Raw genomic sequence first — 23,619 nt, 5'->3', positions numbered from 1 at the left:
TGAAAAAGTTTAGGTAATTACATTTTTTTTTTATATTATTTGAACTTTTTATTTTCTAATGTATATTTAATTAAAGAATTTACGAATAATTGAAATTCGTAAAATTGAATATTGTAAACAAATGGATTTAATTATTATAAAACATGAAGAATCGAACACTTCGAGTCGAAGACTCGGAGTGTTTGATATCTTCATGTTTTATACACTGAAAAAAAATTTAATTGATTTAATTAACCGATTAATTGTCTATTATCCATTAAATATTTAATTGAATCAAATAATATTTATTGGAGTCAATTAAATGGTTCAGTTCATATTTGCTTCAAATACTGAAATTATTGGTTCAAATACCATTTAATTGACTCCAATAAATATTATTTGATTTAAGTAAATATTTAATTGATAATAATTAATTAAATGGATATTTGAATCAATTAAATTTTATTTTTCTGTGTAAGTTATGATATTTAAAAATTTATAGTTTTAAGTAAAATGTTTTCTTATTAGACTCGGATTGGTTGAATTTTTGTCAGAAATTGTTTCTTAAAGTCCGTACATTTTTAAATACTTTTACTGATTCGAGCCCTGAAATAATTATCTGTGAATAAATTGAAATATTTCATAAGGATTTTATTTCTAAATGAATTTATAAAAATTCGTTTATCAATAATTAATTCTAATTTGAATTTTTTGATATTTCCAATTTTACTGAAAGCATATTTTTTATTTAAATCGAAGCAATTTCTATTTGTCAGCAAATAAAATTTAGGAATTTATTTCTAAACGAAATCGTTTATTCACATTTAATTAGTTCGAATTTTAATTTTTTTTATATTTCCAATTTTACTGATTGCAAATTTTTCATTTAAATTGAATTAAATAAATTTTGTCTGTGAATGAATAGAGTTATTTGATAGAGATTTATTGAATTTTTCCTGAATTTCGAACATGTTTCCTGTGGCTAATTGAGATATCTAAAAGAATTTCAGAAATTTTTTTTTATTTTGTTATAAAGTCATCTGAAAAATGTTAATTTCAAAATGTGTTGAGGATGTCATCGAGGTGTAAAATGTATAGGCACTTTTCTCTCTCTCTCTCTCTCTTTCTCTCTTTTCGTTCCGTTTGAAAACGATAAGAACAGGTTCTATAAAATTCTTCCATGAAACGCTACAACGCGCCTTTTATCGTGAGTACACATCAGAGCGATACCTTATATATATTTGGCCGTTCAATTTCATTTGAATACAAACTTCTTTTAATTAAATATTTTATCTCCCCCTCTTTCTCTCTCTGTCTCTCCTTTAACGTTCCATCCGGAATTATTAAAAAATGCTTTCCTTTCAAAAACTCTGGTTTTCTGGTTCAGTGACGAATTTAAATTCTCTATATTTTTTTTCTTCCCCGCACACTTGTTTTTGAACATGGGAAAAAGGATGAGACCCTCGCAAAAATCACCCTCTATACAAACGACGACGCACATTCTCTCTTCTCTCACTCTCTGTCTATATATCCTGATTGAAAAGACCTTGAGCGAGTGAGTTAAAGAAGGGATGCTTTAAGGTTCACACGTGCGGTTATTATAATAGTCCGTCTCGGTCCCTTGCCACATATTTTTTTCACAAATGCGATACTGACTTTTTTCGTGAAAGGAGAGTAAAATATTTCCTAAAAGAAATTAACTTCCTTTCGCTGCAGGAATATACATAGTTTTGCCAACTTCAAATAAAATAATAATAAAATTCTTGTCAAAATTTCAATTATTTTCAAGTTTTCCTCAATTCAATGATTTTTAATATCTATTTAATATTTGTATTTTAATATAATTTTTCAAAAGAATTCAATTCTTTAAAAAGAAAATTTAATAAAATTTTACGCCAACCTTTAATTTATTATTTTCATAAAATAATGAAAATTTCACAGAAATTCAATTATTTACAAATTTTCTATAAATTTCTTCGCAATAATTCAATTATTTTCATAAAATATACAATTTTTTACAGAGATTCAATTATTTTCATAAATAATAAAATTCTTTTTAGGAATTCAATTATTTTCAAAAATAATAAAACTCATCGCAGAATTTCAATTATTTTTAATATTTTAATTGGATTTCTCAAAAAATGTAATTATTCTTAAAAATTTTATTAAAATTCGTCAAAAGAATTCAATTATTTCAAAATTTATTGATAAAATTCTTTACCAGAATTCAATTTCAAGAAACATGCAATTTTTTCAATAAATTATTTACTTTTGTATTTAAATAAATAATTTGAAGAAGAATTATCATCAATACAATTTTAATGGAATTTCTCAAAAAATGTAATTATTCTTACAAATTTTATTAAAATTTATCGAAGAAATTCAATTATTTTAAAAACCTTTGCTACAATTTATTTATTGGAATTTATGTATTATTTTCAATATATTTTTAATTAAATTTCTCCAAAGAATTAAATTATTTTCCAAAAATTTACAAAAATTCTCGTCAAAAAAATGTTTTCAAATTAAAATTTTTGAAAATCTGAGTTTTTCATATATTTTAACTAACAATTCTGTGGAATTAATTTTTTTTTGAGAAAGTTTAATTACGAATTTTTTTTGAAATTATTCCATGTTTTTATTTTCTAATAAACATATATTTAATTGAATAATTGAAATTTTGTAAAATTGAATTGTGAACAAATGAATTTGAAAATTCTCAAAGAACTTTTTCAAAAATGATTAAAAATCATGCATTCATAGAAGAATTTTAGTAAAAAAGTCGAAAAAATTTTTTATTTTACACGGAGAGAAGGGCGTAGTAGATTCTACTGACATGGCAGTTAAATCTACTAAACAGAATCGTTAGGTTTGGACTGACGGTACAGACAGTGCCATCTACTGCACTGTTTAGTAAGATAGTAAGATACACTGAGCAAACAGTATATTCTACTAAACAGAGAGGTGTCGTAGTGTATTATACTAAACATACAGTTGGCGCCACTAACCGGTGCACTAAATGATTTACTAAACGCGTTCTGTCACATTTACTGCAACTCTTCTCTCCGTGTAGTAAAGTTATAAATTATTGCAGAAATGCAATTATTTTTAAGAGTAACAATATTTTACGCAAAAATCAAATATTGTTCAAAAATAATAAAATTCTTAGGTATTCAATTATTTTCCCAAATATTAAAATTCATCGCAGAATTTTAATTATTTTTAATACAATTTTAATAAAATTTTTTGAAAAATGTAAATTCATAAAAATTTTATTAAAATTCGTTGAAAGAATTCAATTATTTAACAATTTATTGATAAAATTCTTTATAGATATTAAATTTTAAGAAACATTCAATTATTCTACAAATTATTTATTTTTGTATTTAAATAATTAAATTCTCGTTGCATTTTCTAATAAAAATTTATTTTAAAATTAATTTTAGTTAAAATTTTAGATAATAGTTGAATATTAAAAGCATAATATCGTGAATTTTTGAAGTAATTGAATTTTGTAATTAATTTTTTTGAAAAAGTTTAAATTTTTTATATATTATTTGAAGTTTTTATTTTCTAATATATATTTAATTGAAGAATTTACGAATAATTGAAATTTCGTAAAATTAAATATTATAAACAAATGGATTTGAAAATTGTCAAAGAACTTTTTCAAAAATTATTAAAAATAACCGATTTAAAGAAGAATTTTAGTCAAAAATTCTTGAAAATAATAATCAAATTCTTTTAATACTGTAACTTTTAATAACTTTAATAATAACTTATTTCATTATTTAAATTTATTTTTCCACATTAAAAAATTATTTACAATCGTAATCATTTCGCATCATATTTGAAATTTTTTTTTTTAAGTTATTATTTGAAGAAAGATGTCCACTCAACAATATTTTTTTTTCTGAAATTTTGTTAAAATTTCTATTAACTTTAACTTACACTTTTTGTATGCATTTTTATGGTTTTATATACAATATAACTTCTGGGTTGCCACAGGTCAGGGAACAGTTAGAAAATATGAAATTATAGTAAGAGTTATCAGGAAATTGTCTTATAAACAAATGGATTTTAGAAATATTTTAGTTAAAATTTCTAGAAAATAATTGAATTGAAATTTTGAAAATAATTTTTAATAATAAGTTACAGTTAGCAATTCTTAAAAATTATTCGATTTTAAAGGATTTGAAATTTGAATCTTTTTTTTTTATCTTCCTATGGAAAAATAATGAATATTTATTTCAAAAAATCTATTTAAGTTCCAAATGATTTTACAGTTAAACATATTTAAAAAACTCTATTATAAACATATTTTGGAGCTTCAATTATTTAAAGCAAAATATTTTTAGAGTTTGGGAAAAAGTCAAAGTTTTGTTTAAAAATCAGGGAATTCTTTCAATCTTTAATGCGGAATAATTTATTTTCAGAGTTATTATTTATGACCGGGAAAAATAATTCATGACCTTGAATTTTTTTTATGAAAAAAGTGGCCACCCTGCAGTTTAGGTTTTACTTTAGAAATACATTGAAACTCCACTTATTTGAACATGGCCCACGCAATTCGACACGAAGTGTCGCGTTTATTTCGTTTATTTGTATTTTGGTCGACATAACCTATGTTGGTGACGTAATTCGATAAATTGACATGATTGGTTGGTTTTGTTTGAACTCAACTAATTGGGAATGTAAGTATCTTTCCATTGGTCGCGTACTGCGCATGAGCTAAAATAAGTGAGGTTAGGGCTGATTCTAACTAAAAATAACTGAAGCAAAAACGGGTTCAAATAAACGCGACTTTAAGTAAACGAGACTTTAAATAAATGGGATTTCAGTGTAGTAAAAACAACCCTAAATATTGTATTTAAAAAATTTTCCAACTTTTGCGAAAAGTAGAATAATTAATTTTTTTTTAAATATCAAATAGTTACTAGCAAAGAAAATAATTGAAAACAATAGGAATAATTTTCGTTTACGATATTTTTTTTTGTTAAAAAAAAAATGCTCTCAATTTTTCAACTATTATTATTATAGATCTAGAAGTTTTTGAATGTTGAAACGACTTTTGGAAAAATGGGAGAAGAAACCAGATTCCAATGGAAGTTGCTTCTTTGCGTCCTTATAATTAATAGTTCCCCGGGCACATTGGTATCCTTCCCCCTTTTTCTGAGCGGTTAAAAAATAATATACCTATACCATACTATTCCTCATCCTTCTGCATAGTGTATCGCCATAGCCTGAAGCGTTTTCTGGTCGTCTGCTTGCCATGCGATCACCGGTCTCTAAATGAAAGTTCTTTTGCAAAACCGGCCCACCTTTATATTTCTTTTTAATCCTCTTTTTTTTATCCGTCCTTCCACTGTTCTTCGCCTCTCCTCGCTTATACGATATATATAGTATTACAAGTTCTATATATTGTGAAGCGAAAATTCGGTTTTGCAATTGAACGAGTGTTTTGCCGGGTGTGCATGCGTCTTGTCGTTTACAATTGGTAATATTGCCCCGAGGCGAGGAATCGCGTTTCTTATGGTCACCACCGTGTATTACGATAAGAACAAGACTCGAAGGTAAAAGGAATGAACGAGGAAACGATTCCCTCTTCATAATGCGTACGTTCAATGCATACCAATATCTCCAACATCTTTTTTAATCTTTTAATCTTTCCGAGATCTCGAATTTTATTAACTTTTCTCAACTCTCTCAATTTCTCTATTTCCGCTTTATTTTTGCCACGCAACCTGGAAATCATGGAAAAGTCACGGAATTTTTATCGAAATCCTGGAAAATTGTTGTTTTCTAATTGTGCTTATTCTTGAAATCTAATTTTACTCAAATAAAAATTAATTCAATTTTAAGAGTTGCGTTTACAATTTTCATAACTAGAAGAACTTCAAAAGACTTTATAGTTTGAAATTTTGTCAAATTTCAATTTTCAATGAATTTAATTTAGAAATCTGAAAGAACGTAGATTTTTGAAAAACATTAATAAAATTCAAATTCTTCCGAAATTATAGTTAAATTTTTTAATATGTACCTATTTAATTGATTATTAAAAATAATTGATTCAAAAAAGAATTTTAATTAAAAACACTGAAAGAAATTGAGTTTTAAATCAATTACAAATGATTGCAAAAATTCAATTATTTAAAGTCAATTTTAATAAAATTCTACTCAAAAATTTAATTATTTTCATAAATAATAAAAATTTCACAAGAATTCAATTATTTACAAACTCAGGTCTCGAACTATGTCCGCAAATCCCGTAAAAGTCCGTTTTTTTGAAAAAAAGGTCCGTAAAAGTCAATAAATTGTAGACGATAATATAGTTTGGATAATTTTAGAGAAATTTCAAATGATTTGAGGAATTCAATTATTATATTTTCAAAACTAATAAAAATCTTCTCATATTTTCAAAAATTTTCCTCAATTCAATGATTTTTGGTATCTATCTACTATTCTAATAAAATATTCCAAAAGAATTCAATTATTTAAAAAGAAAATTTAATAAAATTCTACACAAACCTTTAATTTCAAAAAATAATAAAAATTTTACAGGAATTTCATTATTTACAAATTTTTTTTATAAATTTCTTCGCAATCATTCAATTATTTTCATAAATAATAAAATTTTTACAGAAATTCAATTATTTTGGTAAATAATAAAGTTCTTATTAGGAATTCAATTATTTTGATAAATAATAAAACTCATTGCAGAAATTCAATTATTTTCAAAAGTAATAAAATTCTTAGCAGAAATTCAATTATATGATTCAAAAAATTTTTAAAAATTCTCGTCGAAATTTCAATTATCCTTAGAAATAATTAAATTCTTCTCCGAAATTCAATTATTTTCAAAAATTTTAATAAAATTTTCTGGCAAAATTTCAATTATTTTCAAAAAAATTCCTCAATTCAATGATTTTTAATAAAATTTTTTAAAAGAATTCAATTATGTAAAAAAAAAATGTAATAAAATTCTACACAGACCTTTAATTTATTATTTTCAAAAAATAAAAATTTCACAGGATTTTAATTATTTTCATAAATAATTGAATTGCAGAATTTCAATTATTTTTAATACAATTTTAATCAAATTCGTCGAAAAATGTAAATGTTTTTAAATAGTTTATTAAAATACGTCAAAAGAATTCAATTATTTAAAAATGTATTTGATAAAATTCTCTATGAGAATTTAATTTTAAAAAATGTATGTAAATAATTGAATTTTAATAGAATTTTCTAATACGAATTGATTTAAAAATGTATTTCAGTTAAAATTTTCAATTATAATTGAATATTAAAAGCATTAGAGCGTGAATTTTTAGAAATAATTGAATTTTGAAAAGGTTTCAAATTCAAATCTTTGAGAATCTGAATTTTTCATATTTTAAACTAACGATTCTGTGAAATTATTTTTTTTGAGAAAGTTTAATTACGGATTTTTTTTGAAATTATTTGAAGTTTCTATTTTATAATGTATATTTAATTGAAGAATTTACGAATAATTGAAATTTTGTAAAATTATTGAATTGTAAACAAATGAATTTGAAAATTCTCAAAGAACTTTTTCAAAAATTATTAAAAATAATGCATTTATAGAAGAATTTTAGTTAAAAATACGTAAAAACAATTTAATTTTTGAAAAGTTACAAATTAGCATTAATTCAATTATTTTCATAAATAATAAAACTAATTGCAGAATTTCAATTATTTTCAAAAAACAATTTCAATCGAATTTCTCGAAAAATCTAATTATTCTTAAAAATTTTATTAAAAATCGTCAAAAGAATTCATTTATATTTAAAAATTTATTTTATAACATTCTTTACGAGCATTCAAGTTTAAGAAACAGCCAATTTATAAATTATTTATTTTTATATTTAAATAATTAAATTCTAGTAGAATTTTCTAATAAATACTTCCTCTATGAGGAAGTAAAATTGATTTAAAAATGAATTTTAGTTAAAATTTTACATAATAATTGAATATTAACAGCATTTTATAATAAATGTTTAGAAATAATTGAATTTAGAAATTAAGTTTTTTGAAAAAGTTTAATAAAATTTTTTTTATATATTATTTTAAAAATTGGCAAAATTTTAACTATTTTTCAAAATTTTCCTCAATTCAAGGATTTTCAAAATTACTAATTTAGTAAAATTTTCTAGAAAAATTTCAATTATTTAAAATAAATTTAATTATTTTCATAAATAATACAAATTTCTTAGGAATTCAATTATTTATAAATTTTTTTATAATTTTCTTCACAATAATTCAATTATTTTCATGAATAATAACATTTTTGCAGGGATTCAATTATTTTCACAAATAATGAAATTCATCGTAGAATTTCAATTATTTTTAATTCAATTTTAATCGAATTTCTCGAAAAATCTAATTACTCTTAAACATTCTATTAAAATTCGTCGAATAGAATTTAATTACTTAAAAATTTTTTGATAAAATTCTTTGTGAGAATTGAATTTTAAGAAACATTCAATTATTTATTTTTGTATTTAAATTATTTAATTTGTAGTAGAATTTTCTAATAAAAATTGATTTAAAAATGAATTTCAGTTAAAATTTTAGATTATAATTATTATTTTCTAGAATTTTAAATTATTTTTTATGAAAATAAATGAATTCCTTAAAAAAATTTTTATTATTTATGAAAATAATTGAATGTTTGCATACAATTTTATCAAAAAATTTTTTAAATAATTGAATTCTGTTTGGGAAATTTTATTAAAATAGTAGATATTGAAAATCATTGAAATTAGAAAAATGAATTTTATTTTTGAAAATAATTGAAATTAGGACAAGAATTTTTTTTGACATTTATGTAAATAATTGAATTTTGGAGAAGAATTTTGTTAATTTATAAAATTGGTAATTTTACAAGAATTTTTTTCTAATTTTGAACGTAGTTGAATTTTATTTTTCTTTGAAAGCAATTGAATTTTTGCAATTATTTATAATTTCTCTAAAATTAAATTTTTTTTAGTGTTTTCAACAAAAATTTTAATTAGAAAATTTTTAAATTCTATTATTTTTAAAATTTCTAATTTTATTTTAAAAAGTCAGCAATAAGTTAGCCGCGCGCTTTAACGCGCGAATTGTTGCTAGTTGAGTAGTAAAAGCAATATAGCGTGAATATTTAGAAATAATTGAATTTTGAAATTAATTTTTTTGAAAAAGTTTATAATTGAATTGTTTTGTATTATTTGAATTTTTTATTTTCTAATATATTATATTTAAGTGAAGAATTTACGAAAGTATTGAAATTTCGTAAAATTGTAAATTGTAAACAGAATTTGAAAATTTTGAAAGAATTTTTTCGAAAATTATTAAAAATAACAATTTATTGATTTAATTTGAAGTTCTAAAAAAGAAATTTCTCATTGCAGGAAGAAAATGCCGTGGAGGAAATCTCAGGAGTGAAAAAATGGAGACGAGAGGACCAGAATATGAGAAGTAGCAGAACGTGACATGGCAAGAACAATATGGATTGTTCTCTGCCTGACGGGCTTGTGCACATTGGCGGAGTGCTACCTGGCAGTATTATCCACGGACCTGCGACCAGGAAGCGTCGTCTTCGAGGCCGGCGTACCGCAACTAGGTGGAAAACGAAAATACGAAGTGTCAACCGATCGAACCGCGTGGTTCGCACGAAAATTGCTCAAAGTACATTCGCACACGGGACGCGTGACACTGGCAAGAAATTTAAATTGCGATGGTCTACAATATCCACGACTATTCACATTCTATGTGGATTCCACCAGTTCTCGTCTCGGGAGACCAATGATAGATTACTACAGTCTGCCGCTGAGAGTTTTAATCACAGGATGCGGCGGGGAGAATCAAGATCTCGCGGCAACTACCGGTTGGATGGCGGAAACCTTGGCTTCCTATGCAATGCCAAGTGCGGATAAATTCACCGAGGTTTGTCTACGTGCATCGCAGTTGATAGCGGCGTTGAGTGATTTTTTGCCTCACACGGCAATGAAGGAGTGTCAGACAAAATGGGTGGGTGTCACGGATCCGAGATTTTTGATTGAGAGTGGCACTGGCGATTTGGTATCAGCCTCGGAGCAATGTCTGAAGGATCCACTTTGGAAGATATCCGTGTCAATGATATTGAATTGTGAATCGCCGCATTTATCTGACGCTGAGCATCGACTGAAGATTGTGTTTCATCATCAGACTTTGGATGATTCCGACCTCGGCAGGAGGGTGCGACGGGAATTGCGAAATCAGTCGCCGTTTTTCGAGCAACCGCTCTATGTCGCAACGGTCGAGGAGGAAAAGGAGCCGGGCGAATCGGTGACCGTTGTTCGAGCCAAGGATCCCGAGGGTGGACTCGTACGGTACTCGATGACTTCGCTTTTGGATGGAAGATCGCAGTCGCTGTTCGTTTTGGATTCAATAACTGGAAGAGTCACGACCAGGGCGAGATTAGATCGTGAGAGTTTGGAGGTACATTATTTTCGAGTCTCGGCTGTTGATGATTCATTTCCCCCTAGAACTGGAACGACAATGTTGCAAGTTAACGTTCTTGATGTTAATGATCATGAACCGAATTTCGAGTGGCCGGAATATGAGGCGTCGGTGAGGGAGAGTGTTCCGGTTGGATCGACCGTTGTTGTTGTCAAAGCGACCGATAAAGATTCTGGAAGAAATGCGGAAGTTGAATACGCAATTATCTCGACAACCGGGGGTGGAATCACCTCCTTGATGGAAGATTCCTCGACTTTTCGAATTGACTCCAGGTGTGAATAAAAATTTGATAATTTTATCTTTTTCTATGTGTCAGGGCTCGAACTCCCGTAAAGCTCCGTAAATTTGCTTCAAGTTCGTACAACTCAGTTTTTTTTTGAAAAAAGGTCCGTAAAGTCCGTAATTTGATTGAGAAAAGATGAAAAGTTAGTAAATTGTACGATATAATTTGGCGAATTTTAGAGAAATTACAAATAATTGCAGAAATTCAATTATTTTCAAAAGTAATAAAATTCTTCGGAAGAATTTAATTATGTTCCAAAAATTTACAAAAATTCTCGTCAAAATTTCAATTATCTTTAGAAATAATAAAATTCTTCTCCGAAATTCAATTATTATCAAAAAATTTCCTCAATTCAATGATTTTCAATATCTACTATTTTAATAAAATTTTCCAAAAGAATTCAATTATTTAAAAAAAATTGTAATAAAATTCTACTCAAACAATTATTATTAATAATTATTTTCATGAAATAATAAAAATTTCATAGAATTTCAATTATTTACAAATTTTAAATAAATTTCTTCGCAGTCATTAAATTATTTTCGTACATAATAAAATTCTTTTTAGGAACTTAATTATTTTCATATATAATAAAACTCATTGCAGAATTTCAAATATTTAATTTAATAAAATTTTAATCGAATTCTTCGAAAAATGTAATTATTTTTAAAAGTTTTATAAAAATTTGTCAAAAGAATTCAATTATTTAAAAATTTGTTGATAAAATTCTTTATGAGAATTCAATTTTAAGAAAAATTAAAATAATGAAAATAAATTATTTTTTTGTATTTAAATAATTGAATTCTCGTAGAATTTTTTAATAAAAATTAATTTAGAAATTAATTTGAAAATTCTCAAAAAACTTTTTTCAAAAATTATTAAAAGTAATGGATTTATAGAAAAATTTTAGTTAAAAACACTAAAATAAAATTTTATTCTGGAGAAGTTAGAAATTATTGAAGAAATTCAATTAATTTGCAAGAGTAATAAAATTCTTGGCGGAAATTTAATTATGTTCAAAAATAATAAAATTCTTCTTATGAATTCAAATTATTTTTATAAATCATAAAACTCAACGTAGAATTTCAATTATTTTAAAAAATTAAATAAATTTTTTATTTTTTTAATTATTTTGAAAAATTTAATAAATTTTTTGGCCAAATTGGAATTATTTTCAAAAATTTTCCTCAATTCAATGATTTTTAATATCTACTATTTTAATAAAATGTTGTCATAAAATTTAATTACTTTTAAAATTTTCAATTTAAAATTATTAAAGAAATTATTATTTTCAAAAAACTTGAAGAAATTCTCTATAAAAAAATAGAATTATTTACGAGAATTCTAAGAAAATTGTTCAAAAGAATTGAATTTTCTATCAATAATTTTAATAACATTTAATAATAAAATTGTTAATATTAATTGTTAACAAATCCGATTATTTTAAAACTTTTTAAAGAAATTTTTTATAAAATTCAATTACCTACTTTCAAAATATTTTATTTTTAATTAAAATTCTCAAGAAGACTGCAATATTTTCAAAAAATGAAGGAAATTCTTTGCAAACATTCAATTTTTTCAAAATTTTTGTTAAAATTCTTCGCAAGAATGCAATGATTGTCAATACATTAATTTTAAAATTCAAAACATTTTTTAAAAAGAAAAATTATTAAAAAAATGTAATTATTCTTAAAAATTTTATTAAAATTTATCAAAGAAATTCAATTATTTTAAAGACCTTTGCTCCAATTTTTTTATTAGAATTCAAGTATTATTTTAAATATATTTTTAATTAAATTTCTTCAAAGAATTAAATTATTTTCAAATATTTTAATCAAATTCTTTGTGACAATTCAATTTTTTTCAAAATAATTTTAATAAAATTCTTCGTAGAAATTTCAATTATCTTTATAAATAATAAAATTTTTCTCCAAAATTCAATTATTTTCAAAAATTTTAATAAAATTCGTGGCTGAATTTCAATTATTTTTAATAGAATTTTCATCAAATTTCTCGAAAAATGAAAATATTCTTAAAAAATTTTATTAAAATTCGTCCAAAGAATTCAATTTATTTAAAAATTTATTGATAAAATTCTCTATGAGAATTCAATTTTAAAAAATAAGCAATTATTCAATAAATAATTTACTTTAGTATTTAAATAATTGAATTCTCAAAATTTCAATTATCTTTAGAAATAATTAAATTTTTCTTCGAAATTTGATTATTTTCAAAAATTTTAATAAAATTTTTTGGCAAAATTTCAATTATTTTCCAAAAATTTCCTCAATTCAATGATTTTTAATATTTACTTTTTTAATAAAATTTTCTATTCAATTATGTTAAAAAAATTTTTTAATAAAATTGTACGCCAACCTTTAATTAGTTTCATCAAATAATAAAAATTTCACAGGAATTCAATCATTTTCATAAATAATAAAACTCATTGCAGAATTTCAATTATTTTTAATACAATTTTAATCAAATTCGTCGAAAAATGTAAATGTTTTTAAATATTTTATTAAAATACGTCAAAAGAATTCAATTATTTAAAAATTTATTGATAAAATTCTCTATGAGAATTCAATTTTAAAAAATGTATGTAAATAATTCAATTTTAATAGAATTTTCTAATACGAATTGATTTAAAAATGTATTTCAGTTAAAATTTTCAATTATAATTGAATATTAAAAGCATTAGAGCGTGAATTTTTAGAAATAATTGAATTTTGAAAAGGTTTCAAATTCAAATCTTTGAGAATCTGAATTTTTCATATTTTTAGCTAACGATTCTGTGGAATTAATTTTTATGTGAAAGTTTAATTGTGGATTTTTTTTAATTATTTGAAGTTTTTAATTTCTAAAATCTATTTAATTGAAGAATGTCAGAATAATTGAAATTTCGTAAAATTAAATTGTAAATAAAAGGATTTGAAAATTCTTAAAGAGCTTTTTTAAAAAATTATTTAAAAAAATTGACTTACAGTAGAATTTTAGTTGAAAATTTCTAGAAATGAACAATCGAAATGATAAAAATAATTTTTAAAGAAGTTACAATAACAAAGTAGCAAGTTTTAATTATTATAAAATATGAAGAAAGCGAAGACTCGGAGTGATCGCCTTCTTCATGTTTTATAATTATTGAATTTCAAATTTTTGAAAATCTTAATTTCTATGAAAAAATAATAATGTTTATGTGTTTATTTAAAAATGAAGTTTTAAATTAAATTTTCGTTTCTAAAAATTATCTTTTTTATAATTAAATTTCTCTTTTGTTTTTTTGGAAAAGGATCTAAGAAAAAGTCAAAATGCTGTCTTAAAATCAAGGGGAAGTCAAGAAAACAAAAATCTATTTTTTATGTCAATCCTACTTTTTCTAAATCCTTTTTATAATTCTTTTTTTGTTTTGTAGAACTGGTGTTGTATCAACAAGATCGGCGCTTGATCGAGAAAAGACAGAAGTATACACCGTGATTTTGCGAGCTTCGGATCTTGCGACTCCACCATCGGCGAGAAAATCGGCAACAACCACCCTAGTTGTACGCGTCTCGGACGACAATGACAACTACCCACAATTCTCGGAGAGAACGTACTCAGTGACCGTACCCGAAGATCTAGATTACACTAACGATCCAATTATCGCTCGAATTCGCGCCACAGACGAAGACAGTGGAAATAATGCCGCAGTTCGTTACAATATTATCGGTGGTAATCTTCAAAATACATTCTCAATAGATTCACAAAGTGGCGACGTGAGTTTGGTGAAAAATTTGGATTACGAGAATGCGAAAAATTATCGTATTGTCGTTAGAGCACAGGACGGTGGTATGCCAGCGAGATCGAATACAACTCAATTATTGATTCACGTCAAGGATATTAATGACAATCCACCGAGATTTTATACAAGTTTATTTCAAGAGGCCGTGTCTGAAGGTGAACCAGTGGGATATAATATTGTTCGAGTACAGGCTTACGATGCCGATGAGGGTTTAAATGCACAAATAAGATATGTGATTGGTTCGAGAGATTTTTCTGGAGCGTCAACTGAAAATTTTCCAATTGCCGTCAATGCCGAGACAGGATGGATTTATACTGTTAAACAATTGGATCGTGAATTGTGCTCGAAATATCAGTTTTCGGTGATTGCAAGTGATTCCGGAGAGCCACCACAATCGGCGAGTGCTTCAGTCATTCTCACCGTGACTGATGTCAACGATAATGATCCCTATTTTGATCCGAAAAATTACGAGGTTGTTATTTCTGAGGATGTACCAGCGGGCACGCCGGTCACGTCCGTTACTGCGACCGATCCTGACGAGGATTCACGAATTCACTATGAGATCACGGTGGGAAATACTAGAGGTAATTTTTTTCCTTTTTTTATTACGAGTAGCAAATGTTACGCGCCCGGAAAAAATTAATTAGAATTAAATTTTCAAAGCATATTTTTAAACTTTAAAGTAAATAAAAAAAACGTTGAGAAATTTTGATACTAATTTCAAATTTGACATCAGATTTTCAAAATTGAAAATAAAACTTTCTTGTACGAGGAAAATTGAATTTCGCAAAACTTGTTATTTGATACCAAAATTAAAAATAATCTTCATTACGAAAATTTTAATTATTCTGAAGAATAGAGAAGGTAAAAAAATTATTATATATTCAACTTTCTGAACAAAGAATACAAATATTTTTTTTAGAGAATTTCCACTACTTTTAATTCGTTAATTTTCAAAAAAATTTCGAAAAAATCAATTATTTAACAAAATTTTATGGAATTTATTTTTCACAATCAATTACTTTCAAAAATAATAAAAAATTTTCACAGAAATTCAATTCTTTTTAAATATTTTAATAAACTTTTCCGCAATAATTTTTTGGAAGGATTGAATAATTATTTTAAAAAATTTAATAAAATTATTCGAAAGAAATTAATTCTTTTAAATAAAATTTTATTTAAATTTTTTTGAAATAATTCAATTATTTTTTAAAATTTTAATTAAATTTTTTCTAAATTCTTTTCAAAATTCAATTATTTTTATAAATTCATTCTTCGAAACAATTCAGTTATTTTTAAAAATAATAAATTTTTTTCCAAAAATTCAATTATTATCAATAAAATTTTCCAAAACAATTTCAATTATTTTCTAAAATTTTAATAAAATTGTTTCTAAAAATTCAATTATTTTCAATACAATCTTAATTAAATTTCACCAAAGAATTTAAATTTTCAACGAAACAATTATATTATTTTTCAAAATTTTTTATAAAAATCTTTGCAATATTTCAATTACTTTCGTAAATAATAAAATTTTTCAAAGAATTTCAATTATTTTTAAAAATTTTAATAAAATTCTTACTAAAAATTCAATTATTGTCATAAAAAAATAAAGTTCTTTTGAAGATTTCAATTATTTTCTTAAATAATAAAATTCTTCAGAGAATTTCAATTATTTTTAAAAGTTTTAATAAAATTCTTCAAAAGATTTCAATTATTTTCAAAAATTTTATTAAAATTCTTTTGAAGATTTCAATTACTTTCATAAAAAATAAAATTCTTTTGAAGATTTTAATTATTTTCAAAAATTTTGATAAAATTCTTCCTAAAAATTCTATTATTTTCATAAAAAATAAAATTCTTTTGAAGATTTCAATTATTTTCTTAAATAATAAAATTCTTCGGAAAATTTCAATTATTTTCAAAAATTTTTAATAAAATTCTTTTGAAGATTTCAATTACTTTCATGAAAAATAAAATTCTTTTGAAGATTTTAATTATTTTCAAAAATTTTGATAAAATTCTTCCTAAAAATTTTATTATTTTATAAAAAATAAAATTCTTTTGAAGATTTCAATTACTTTCATAAAAAATCAAATTCTTTTGAAGTTTTTAATTATTTTCTTAAATAATAAAATTCTTCGGAGAATTACAATTATTTTTAAAAATTTTAATAAAATTCTTTCTAAAAATTCAATAATATCTTCATAAAAAATAAAATTCTTTTGAAAATTTCAATTATTTTCTTAAATAATAAAATTCTTCTTAAGATTTCAATTATTTTCAAAAATTTCAATACAATTCTTCGCAAGAATTCAATTATCTTCAAAAAAAGATTTTTTTTTGGAAAATTTAAATTATTTTCATTAATAATAAAATTACTAATTACAATTAATTAAGAAAATCTATTATGTTCAATAAATTATAGAAATTTTTTGAAAGAATTTAATTATTGTCAAAATCTTTAATAGTATCTATTCTTCGAAAGAATTTAATTATTATCTATTTTTTAATAAAATTCCTTGAATTATTAAATTAAATTATTTTCAAAAATTTTAATAAAATTTTTCGCGAGAATTTGATTAATTTTATAAATAATAAAATTCTGCGAAGAAATTCAATTATTTTTTAAAATTTCAATCAATCCTTCGAAACAATTCAATTATATTAATTATAAATAGTAAAACTCTTTGCAAAAAGTCAATTAGTTTCAACAAAATTTCACGAAAGAATTAAATTTTTTTCTTAATTCGTTATAAAATTTTTAAAAAGAATTCAATTATTTTTTAAAATTTTAATAAAATTCAATAATTAAATGTTTAATTCTAATTATTAACAAATAGGATTATTTTAAAAACTTGAAAAAATTGTTCATAAAATGGAATTATTTTTAAAATTTTTATTTAAAATTATCACAGAAATTCCATTTAAAAAAAAGAAAGAAATTCTTCAAAAATAATTTAATTAGAATTTTCAAAAATGTTAACAAAATTTCTCACGAGAATTCTTTACAGAAATTTAATAATTTTCGAAACAACTTCAATTATTGAATTTCTCGAAAGAATTTAATTATTTTCAAAAATTTTTCAGAACAATTCAATTATTTCCTACAATTTTAATAAATTCTTCGAAACATTTTAATTATTTTTATAAATAGTAAACTTCTTTGCAGAAATTCAATTCTTTTCAAAACAATTTTAATAAAATTCTTATAGAAAGAATTTTATTTTTTTGAAATATTTACATAAAATTCATTAATTTCCTAAAATTTTAATAAATTCTTTGGAACAATTAAATTATTTTTATAAATAGTAAAATTATTCGCAAGAATTCAATTATTTTATAAATTCTTCTCCGGAATTCAATTATTTTTAATACAATTTTAATCAAATTCTTTTCCATAAAATTCAATTGCTTTCAAAATTTTCAATTAAAATTATTAAAGGATTTCTTTGAAAGAATTCAATTATCATTCTCTTCAAATTTTTTTAATAATATCCTCTGCAACAATTCGATGATTTTTAATATATTTTAATTTTAAAATTGAAAATATTTAAAAAGAAAAATTAATTGGAAAGTCAGAAAATAAAAAAGCAAACAACTAACTTTAAACTGCGAACAGATTACCGGAATACAACGATTATTAATATTTTATTTAATTTCTTTGTTTAATATTTTATTTTTCCATTTAAGGTCGTTTTTCAATTACATCGCAAAACGGTCGTGGACTGATCACGGTCGCTCAATTACTCGACTACAAGCAGGAGAAGAGATTCGTGTTGACTGTGACGGCAACGGATTCGGGTGGAAGGACTGACACTGCTCTCGTTTACGTGAACATATCGGATGCAAATAATTTTGCACCCGTTTTTGAAAGAGCTCCGTATTCGATTTCTGTTTTTGAGGACGCACCAATTGGAACTACTGTTCTGATTGTTGGAGCAACTGATTCGGACGTTGGTCAAAATGCACAAATAACATACAGTTTGGGAAGTGACGGTGGCGATCAGGAGCCATCGGAGTTTGTTATCAATCCACAGACCGGAGCCATCACGACAACGCGACTTCTTGATCGGGAACAAGTTTCTGGTTATTTATTGACAGTCACTGCACGAGATGGTGGAGTGCCTCCACTGTCAGACACCACTGACGTCGAGATTTCCATCACTGATGTTAATGACAATGCGCCTGCTTTCGATTCGCCACAATATCACGGTTCGGTTATTGAAGACGTTCTTGTTGGGACGAGTGTTCTAAAGGTGACGGCAATTGACAACGATATTGGATTAAATGGAAAGGTAAGATCTCTAAAATATTTTTAATAAAATTTCTTCAAAAAATTGAATTATTTTAATAGATAATGAAATTCTTTGTAATCAATAAAATTTTTTTCAAAATAATTTTCATAAAATTCTTTGTAGAAATTTAATTAATTTCAAAAATTTGGCAAAATTCAATTATTTTCAATGTCTATCATTTAAATAAAATTTCACAAAAGAATTCAATTATTTAAAAAGAAATTTTCATAAAATTCGTCTCAGGAATTCAATTATTTTTAAAAGTATTCTAATTCTTCGCAAAAATCTAATTATGTTCAAAAAATTACAAAAATTCTCGTCAAAATTTCAATTATCTTTATAAAAAATAAAATTCCTCTGTGAAATTCAATTATTTTCAAAAATTATAATAAAATTCTTGGCGGAATTTCAATTATTTTTAATACAATTTTCATCAAATTTCACGAAAAATGAAATTATTCTTAAAAATTTTATTAAAATTTGTCAAGAGAATTAAATTATTTAAAAATTTTTTTGCTAAAATTCTGTATGAAAATTCAATTTTAAGAAACATTTAATTATTTAATAAAATATTTATTTTTGTAGTTAAATAATTGAATTCTCATGTAGAATGTTCTAATAAATATTGATTTAAAAATGAATTTCAGTTAAAATTTTAGATTTTAATTGAATATTGAAAGCATTATAACGTTGATTTTTTGAAATAATTGAATTTTCAATAAGTTTCAAATTAAAATCTTTGATAATTTGAACTTTATATACTTTTAATTAAGAATTGTGTACAATTAAGTTTTTTCAAAAAATGTAATGGACTTTTTTTAAAATTATTTAAAGTTTTTAATTTCTAATACATTTAATTGAGGAAAGTCAGAATAATGGAAATTATATTTCGTAAAAATTAATTATTTCAAACAATGTTTAGAAAATTCTTATGAAGAATTTAATTATTTTCAAAAATAAAAAAAAAATTTCACAAAAATTCAATTCTGTTTCAACATTTAAATAAAATTTGTCTCATTAATTCAATTATTTTTGAAAATTTTAATAAATTCCTTAGCAACTATTCAATAATTATTGTCATAAATAATAAAAATCATCGCAGAATTTTAATTATTTTTAATTTAATTAATCGAAAAATTCAATTATTTTCACAAATAAAGTTTTCCACAAAAAATCAATTATTTAAAATAAAATTTTCATAATATTTATTATATTTCGAAAATATTAATTATTTCAAATAATTTTTAGAAAATTCTTATGAAGAATTCAATTATTTTCAAAAATAAAAAAAAATCCACAGTAATTCAATTCTTTTTAAACATTTTAATAAAATTTTTCTTGATAATTCAATTATTTTCATAAATAATAAAATTCTTCCCAGGAATTCAATTATTTTTGAAAATTTTAATAAACTCCTTAGCAACTATTGAATTATTTTCATAAATAATAAAACTCATCGCAGAATTTCAATTATTTTTAATACTATTTTAAATTAATTAATCGAAAAATTCAATTATTCTTAAAAATTTGATTTCAATTCCTTGAAAAAATCAATTATTTAAAAAAATGTTTTTTAAAATTCTTTGGAAGTATTCAATTATTTACAAAAATATTAGAATTTTTCACAGGAATTCAATTATTTTCAAATATTTTAATAAACTTGTTCGATAGAAATCAATTATTTTAAATACAACTAGCTAAACTATCCGCGCGCAAGCGCGCGGGAATGTTGCATGGGGCTGCTTATTTTAAACAATTTAAAAAATTTTAAAGAAATAATTATTATAACCTAACAAAGAGATTTACCTAACTAAAATTCAAATAATTTCACTCAATGGTCTCAATTTAAATAGAATTTACATTACTAGACTTAAACTATGGCTAGAACAATTACAATTAGTATCTGGGTCATCTTTTGCATTGCTTATTTTATAAAGCCATTTTAATTTAAATACTTTTTAAAGAAATAATAATTATTACACACTGAAAAAAGTTTTACTTAAAATATCAATAAGTTTCTCTAGAATAACGAAAGTATTAATTGAAGCACTGAATAATTTCGCTACTAAAGTGAAATCTGTAGTTCATCAAGCCAAATATTTTTTGCCGTGCATAACAAAAAAAGAATTAAATTAACATCAGATTTTCTACATTCAAAAAAAACGAATTCAAATAGAAATTAATCATTTTACAACTTAACCAAATTCACCCCAGAAATCACTGAATTCGATAATTTAGAAGAAAGTCAGACAAAAGCAGGGTTCCTACAGAATCTGGAAATCATGGAAATCATGGAAATGGTATGGAATTTTTAAAAGGCTTCTAGAAATCAGGGAAATCATGGAAAAGGCCTGTAAGTTTTAAAAAATTTTAAATTTTTTAAGTTTTCCATTTTTTCTCTTGAATAAAAATTCAAATAATAATAAAGCTAAATGGTATAAATGGGAAGAAAAATGTTGAATTTTTAGAAATTCAATTTTTCGGATTCTTGATAATTTTCGATAATTTTAGATTTGTTACCAAAGAGTCGAGACAATTTAATAATAAAGTATTTTCCAAAAGCACAAAAATAAATAAGCTAAATCCCATAAAAGAGAGGAAAAAATGTTGAATTTTAAGAAAAACGGATTTTTGAAATTTTTCGAATTTTGGATAATTTTAGTTTTTTTACTAAAGAGTCGAAACAATTTAATAAGTAAAGTATTTTCCAAAAGCACAAAGATAATGAAGCTAAATCCCATAAAAGAGAGGAAAAAATGTTGAATTTTAACAAATTCGGATTTTTGAATTTTTGATAATTTTCGATAATTTTACATTTTTTACCAAAGAGTCGAGACAATGTAATAAGTAAAGTATTTTCCAAAAGCAAAAAAATAATAAAGCTAAATCCTATAAAAGAGAGGAAAAAATGTTGAATTTTAACAAATTCGGATTTTTGAATTTTTTCGAATTTTTGATAATTTTAGATTTTTTACCAAAGAGTCGAGACAATTTAATAAGTAAAGTATTTTCCAAAAGCACAAAAATAATGAAGCTAAATCCCATAAAAGAGAGGAAAAAATGTTGAATTTTAACAAATTCGGATTTTTGAATTTTTGATAATTTTCGATAATTTTACATTTTTTACCAAAGAGTCGAGACAATGTAATAAGTAAAGTATTTTCCAAAAGCACAAAAATAATAAAGCTAAATCCTATAAAAGAGAGGAAAAAATGTTGAATTTTAAGAAAAACGGATTTTTGAATTTTTGATAATTTTCGATAATTTTACATTTTTTACCAAAGAGTCGAGACAATTTAATAAGTAAAGTATTTTCCAAAAGCACAAAAATAATGAAGCTAAATCCCATAAAAGAGAAGAAAAAATGTTGAATTTTAAGAAATTCGGATTTTTGAATTTTTGATAATTTTCGATAATTTCACATTTTTTACCAAAGAGTCGAGACAATGTAATAAGTAAAGTATTTTCCAAAAGCACAAAAATAATAAAGCTAAATCCTATAAAAGAGAGGAAAAAATGTTGAATTTTAAGAAAAACGGATTTTTGAATTTTTGATAATTTTCGATAATTTTACATTTTTTACCAAAGAGTCGAGACAATTTAATAAGTAAAGTATTTTCCAAAAGCACAAAAATAATGAAGCTAAATCCCATAAAAGAGAAGAAAAAATGTAGAATTTTAAGAAAATCTGATTTTTGAATTTTTTTGAATTTTCGATAATTTTAGATTTTTTACCAAAGAGTCGAGACAATTTAATAAGTAAAGTATTTTCCAAAAGCACAAAAATAATGAAGCTAAATCCCATAAATAAGAAGAAAAATTGTTGAATTTTAAGAAAAGCGGATTTTTGAAATTTTTCGAATTTTTGATAATTTTAGATTTTTTACTAAAGTGTCGAGACAATTGAATAAGTAAAGTATTTTCCAAAAGCACAAAAATAATGAAGCTAAATCCTATAAAAGAGAGGAAAAAATGTTGAATTTTAAGAAAAACTGATTTTTGAATTTTTGATAATTTTCGATAATTTTAGATTTTTTACCAAAGAGTCGAGACAATTTAATAAGTAAAGTATTTTCCAAAAGCACAAAAATAATGAAGCTAAATCCCATAAATAAGAAGAAAAATTGTTGAATTTTAAGAAAATCGGATTTTTGAAATTTTTCGAATTTTTGATAATTTTAGATTTTTTACTAAAGAGTCGAGACAATTGAATAAGTAAAGTATTTTTCAAAAGCACAAAAATAATGAAGCCTCATCTCATAAAAGAGAGGAAAAAATGTTGAATTTTAAGAAATTCGGATTTTTAAATTTTTGATAATTTTCGATAATTTTACATTTTTTACCAAAGAGTCGAGACAATTTAATAAGTAAAGTATTTTCCAAAAGCACAAAAATAATGAAGCTAAATCCCATAAAAGAGAAGAAAAAATGTTGAATTTTAAGAAATTCGGATTTTTGAATTTTTGATAATTTTCGATAATTTTACATTTTTTACCAAAGAGTCGAGACAATGTAATAAGTAAAGTATTTTCCAAAAGCACAAAAATAATAAAGCTAAATCCTATAAAAGAGAGGAAAAAATGTTGAATTTTAAGAAATTCGGATTTTTAAATTTTTGATAATTTTCGATAATTTTACATTTTTTACCAAAGAGTCGAGACAATTTAATAAGTAAAGTATTTTCCAAAAGCACAAAAATAATGAAGCTAAATCCCATAAAAGAGAAGAAAAAATGTAGAATTTTAAGAAAATCTGATTTTTGAATTTTTTTGAATTTT

The 23,619-nt window shown here is 23.2% G+C and overlaps 1 protein-coding gene across 4 annotated transcripts in view; it reads left to right on the top strand.

The window, feature by feature from the left end:
* The window catches only part of LOC122497842 (protocadherin-like wing polarity protein stan), a 51,078-nt gene that overhangs the window by 5,746 nt on the left and 21,713 nt on the right, over positions 1-23,619 (top strand). For 3 of the 4 annotated variants that reach the window (XR_006301178.1, XM_043605186.1, XM_043605188.1), the window contains exons 2-4: positions 9,393-10,754; positions 14,178-15,127; positions 18,237-18,841. Coding sequence is in view for 3 of the 4 variants with exons in the window: in XM_043605186.1 (XP_043461121.1) it covers positions 9,475-10,754; positions 14,178-15,127; positions 18,237-18,841 (2,835 nt within the window). In the remaining variant the exon portion in view is untranslated. Of the gene's footprint in view, positions 1-5,439; positions 5,595-9,392; positions 10,755-14,177; positions 15,128-18,236; positions 18,842-23,619 lie in introns of those variants that run through there. The other variant, XM_043605187.1, reaches the window with a different exon arrangement.

This window comes from Leptopilina heterotoma, unplaced genomic scaffold, assembly GCF_015476425.1.
Source record: "Leptopilina heterotoma isolate Lh14 unplaced genomic scaffold, ASM1547642v1 Lhet_14, whole genome shotgun sequence".
Taxonomy (NCBI): Eukaryota; Metazoa; Arthropoda; class Insecta; order Hymenoptera; family Figitidae; genus Leptopilina; species Leptopilina heterotoma.
Note: the sequence above shows the minus strand (reverse complement) of the source record. Positions and strands in the feature narration are given on the sequence as shown.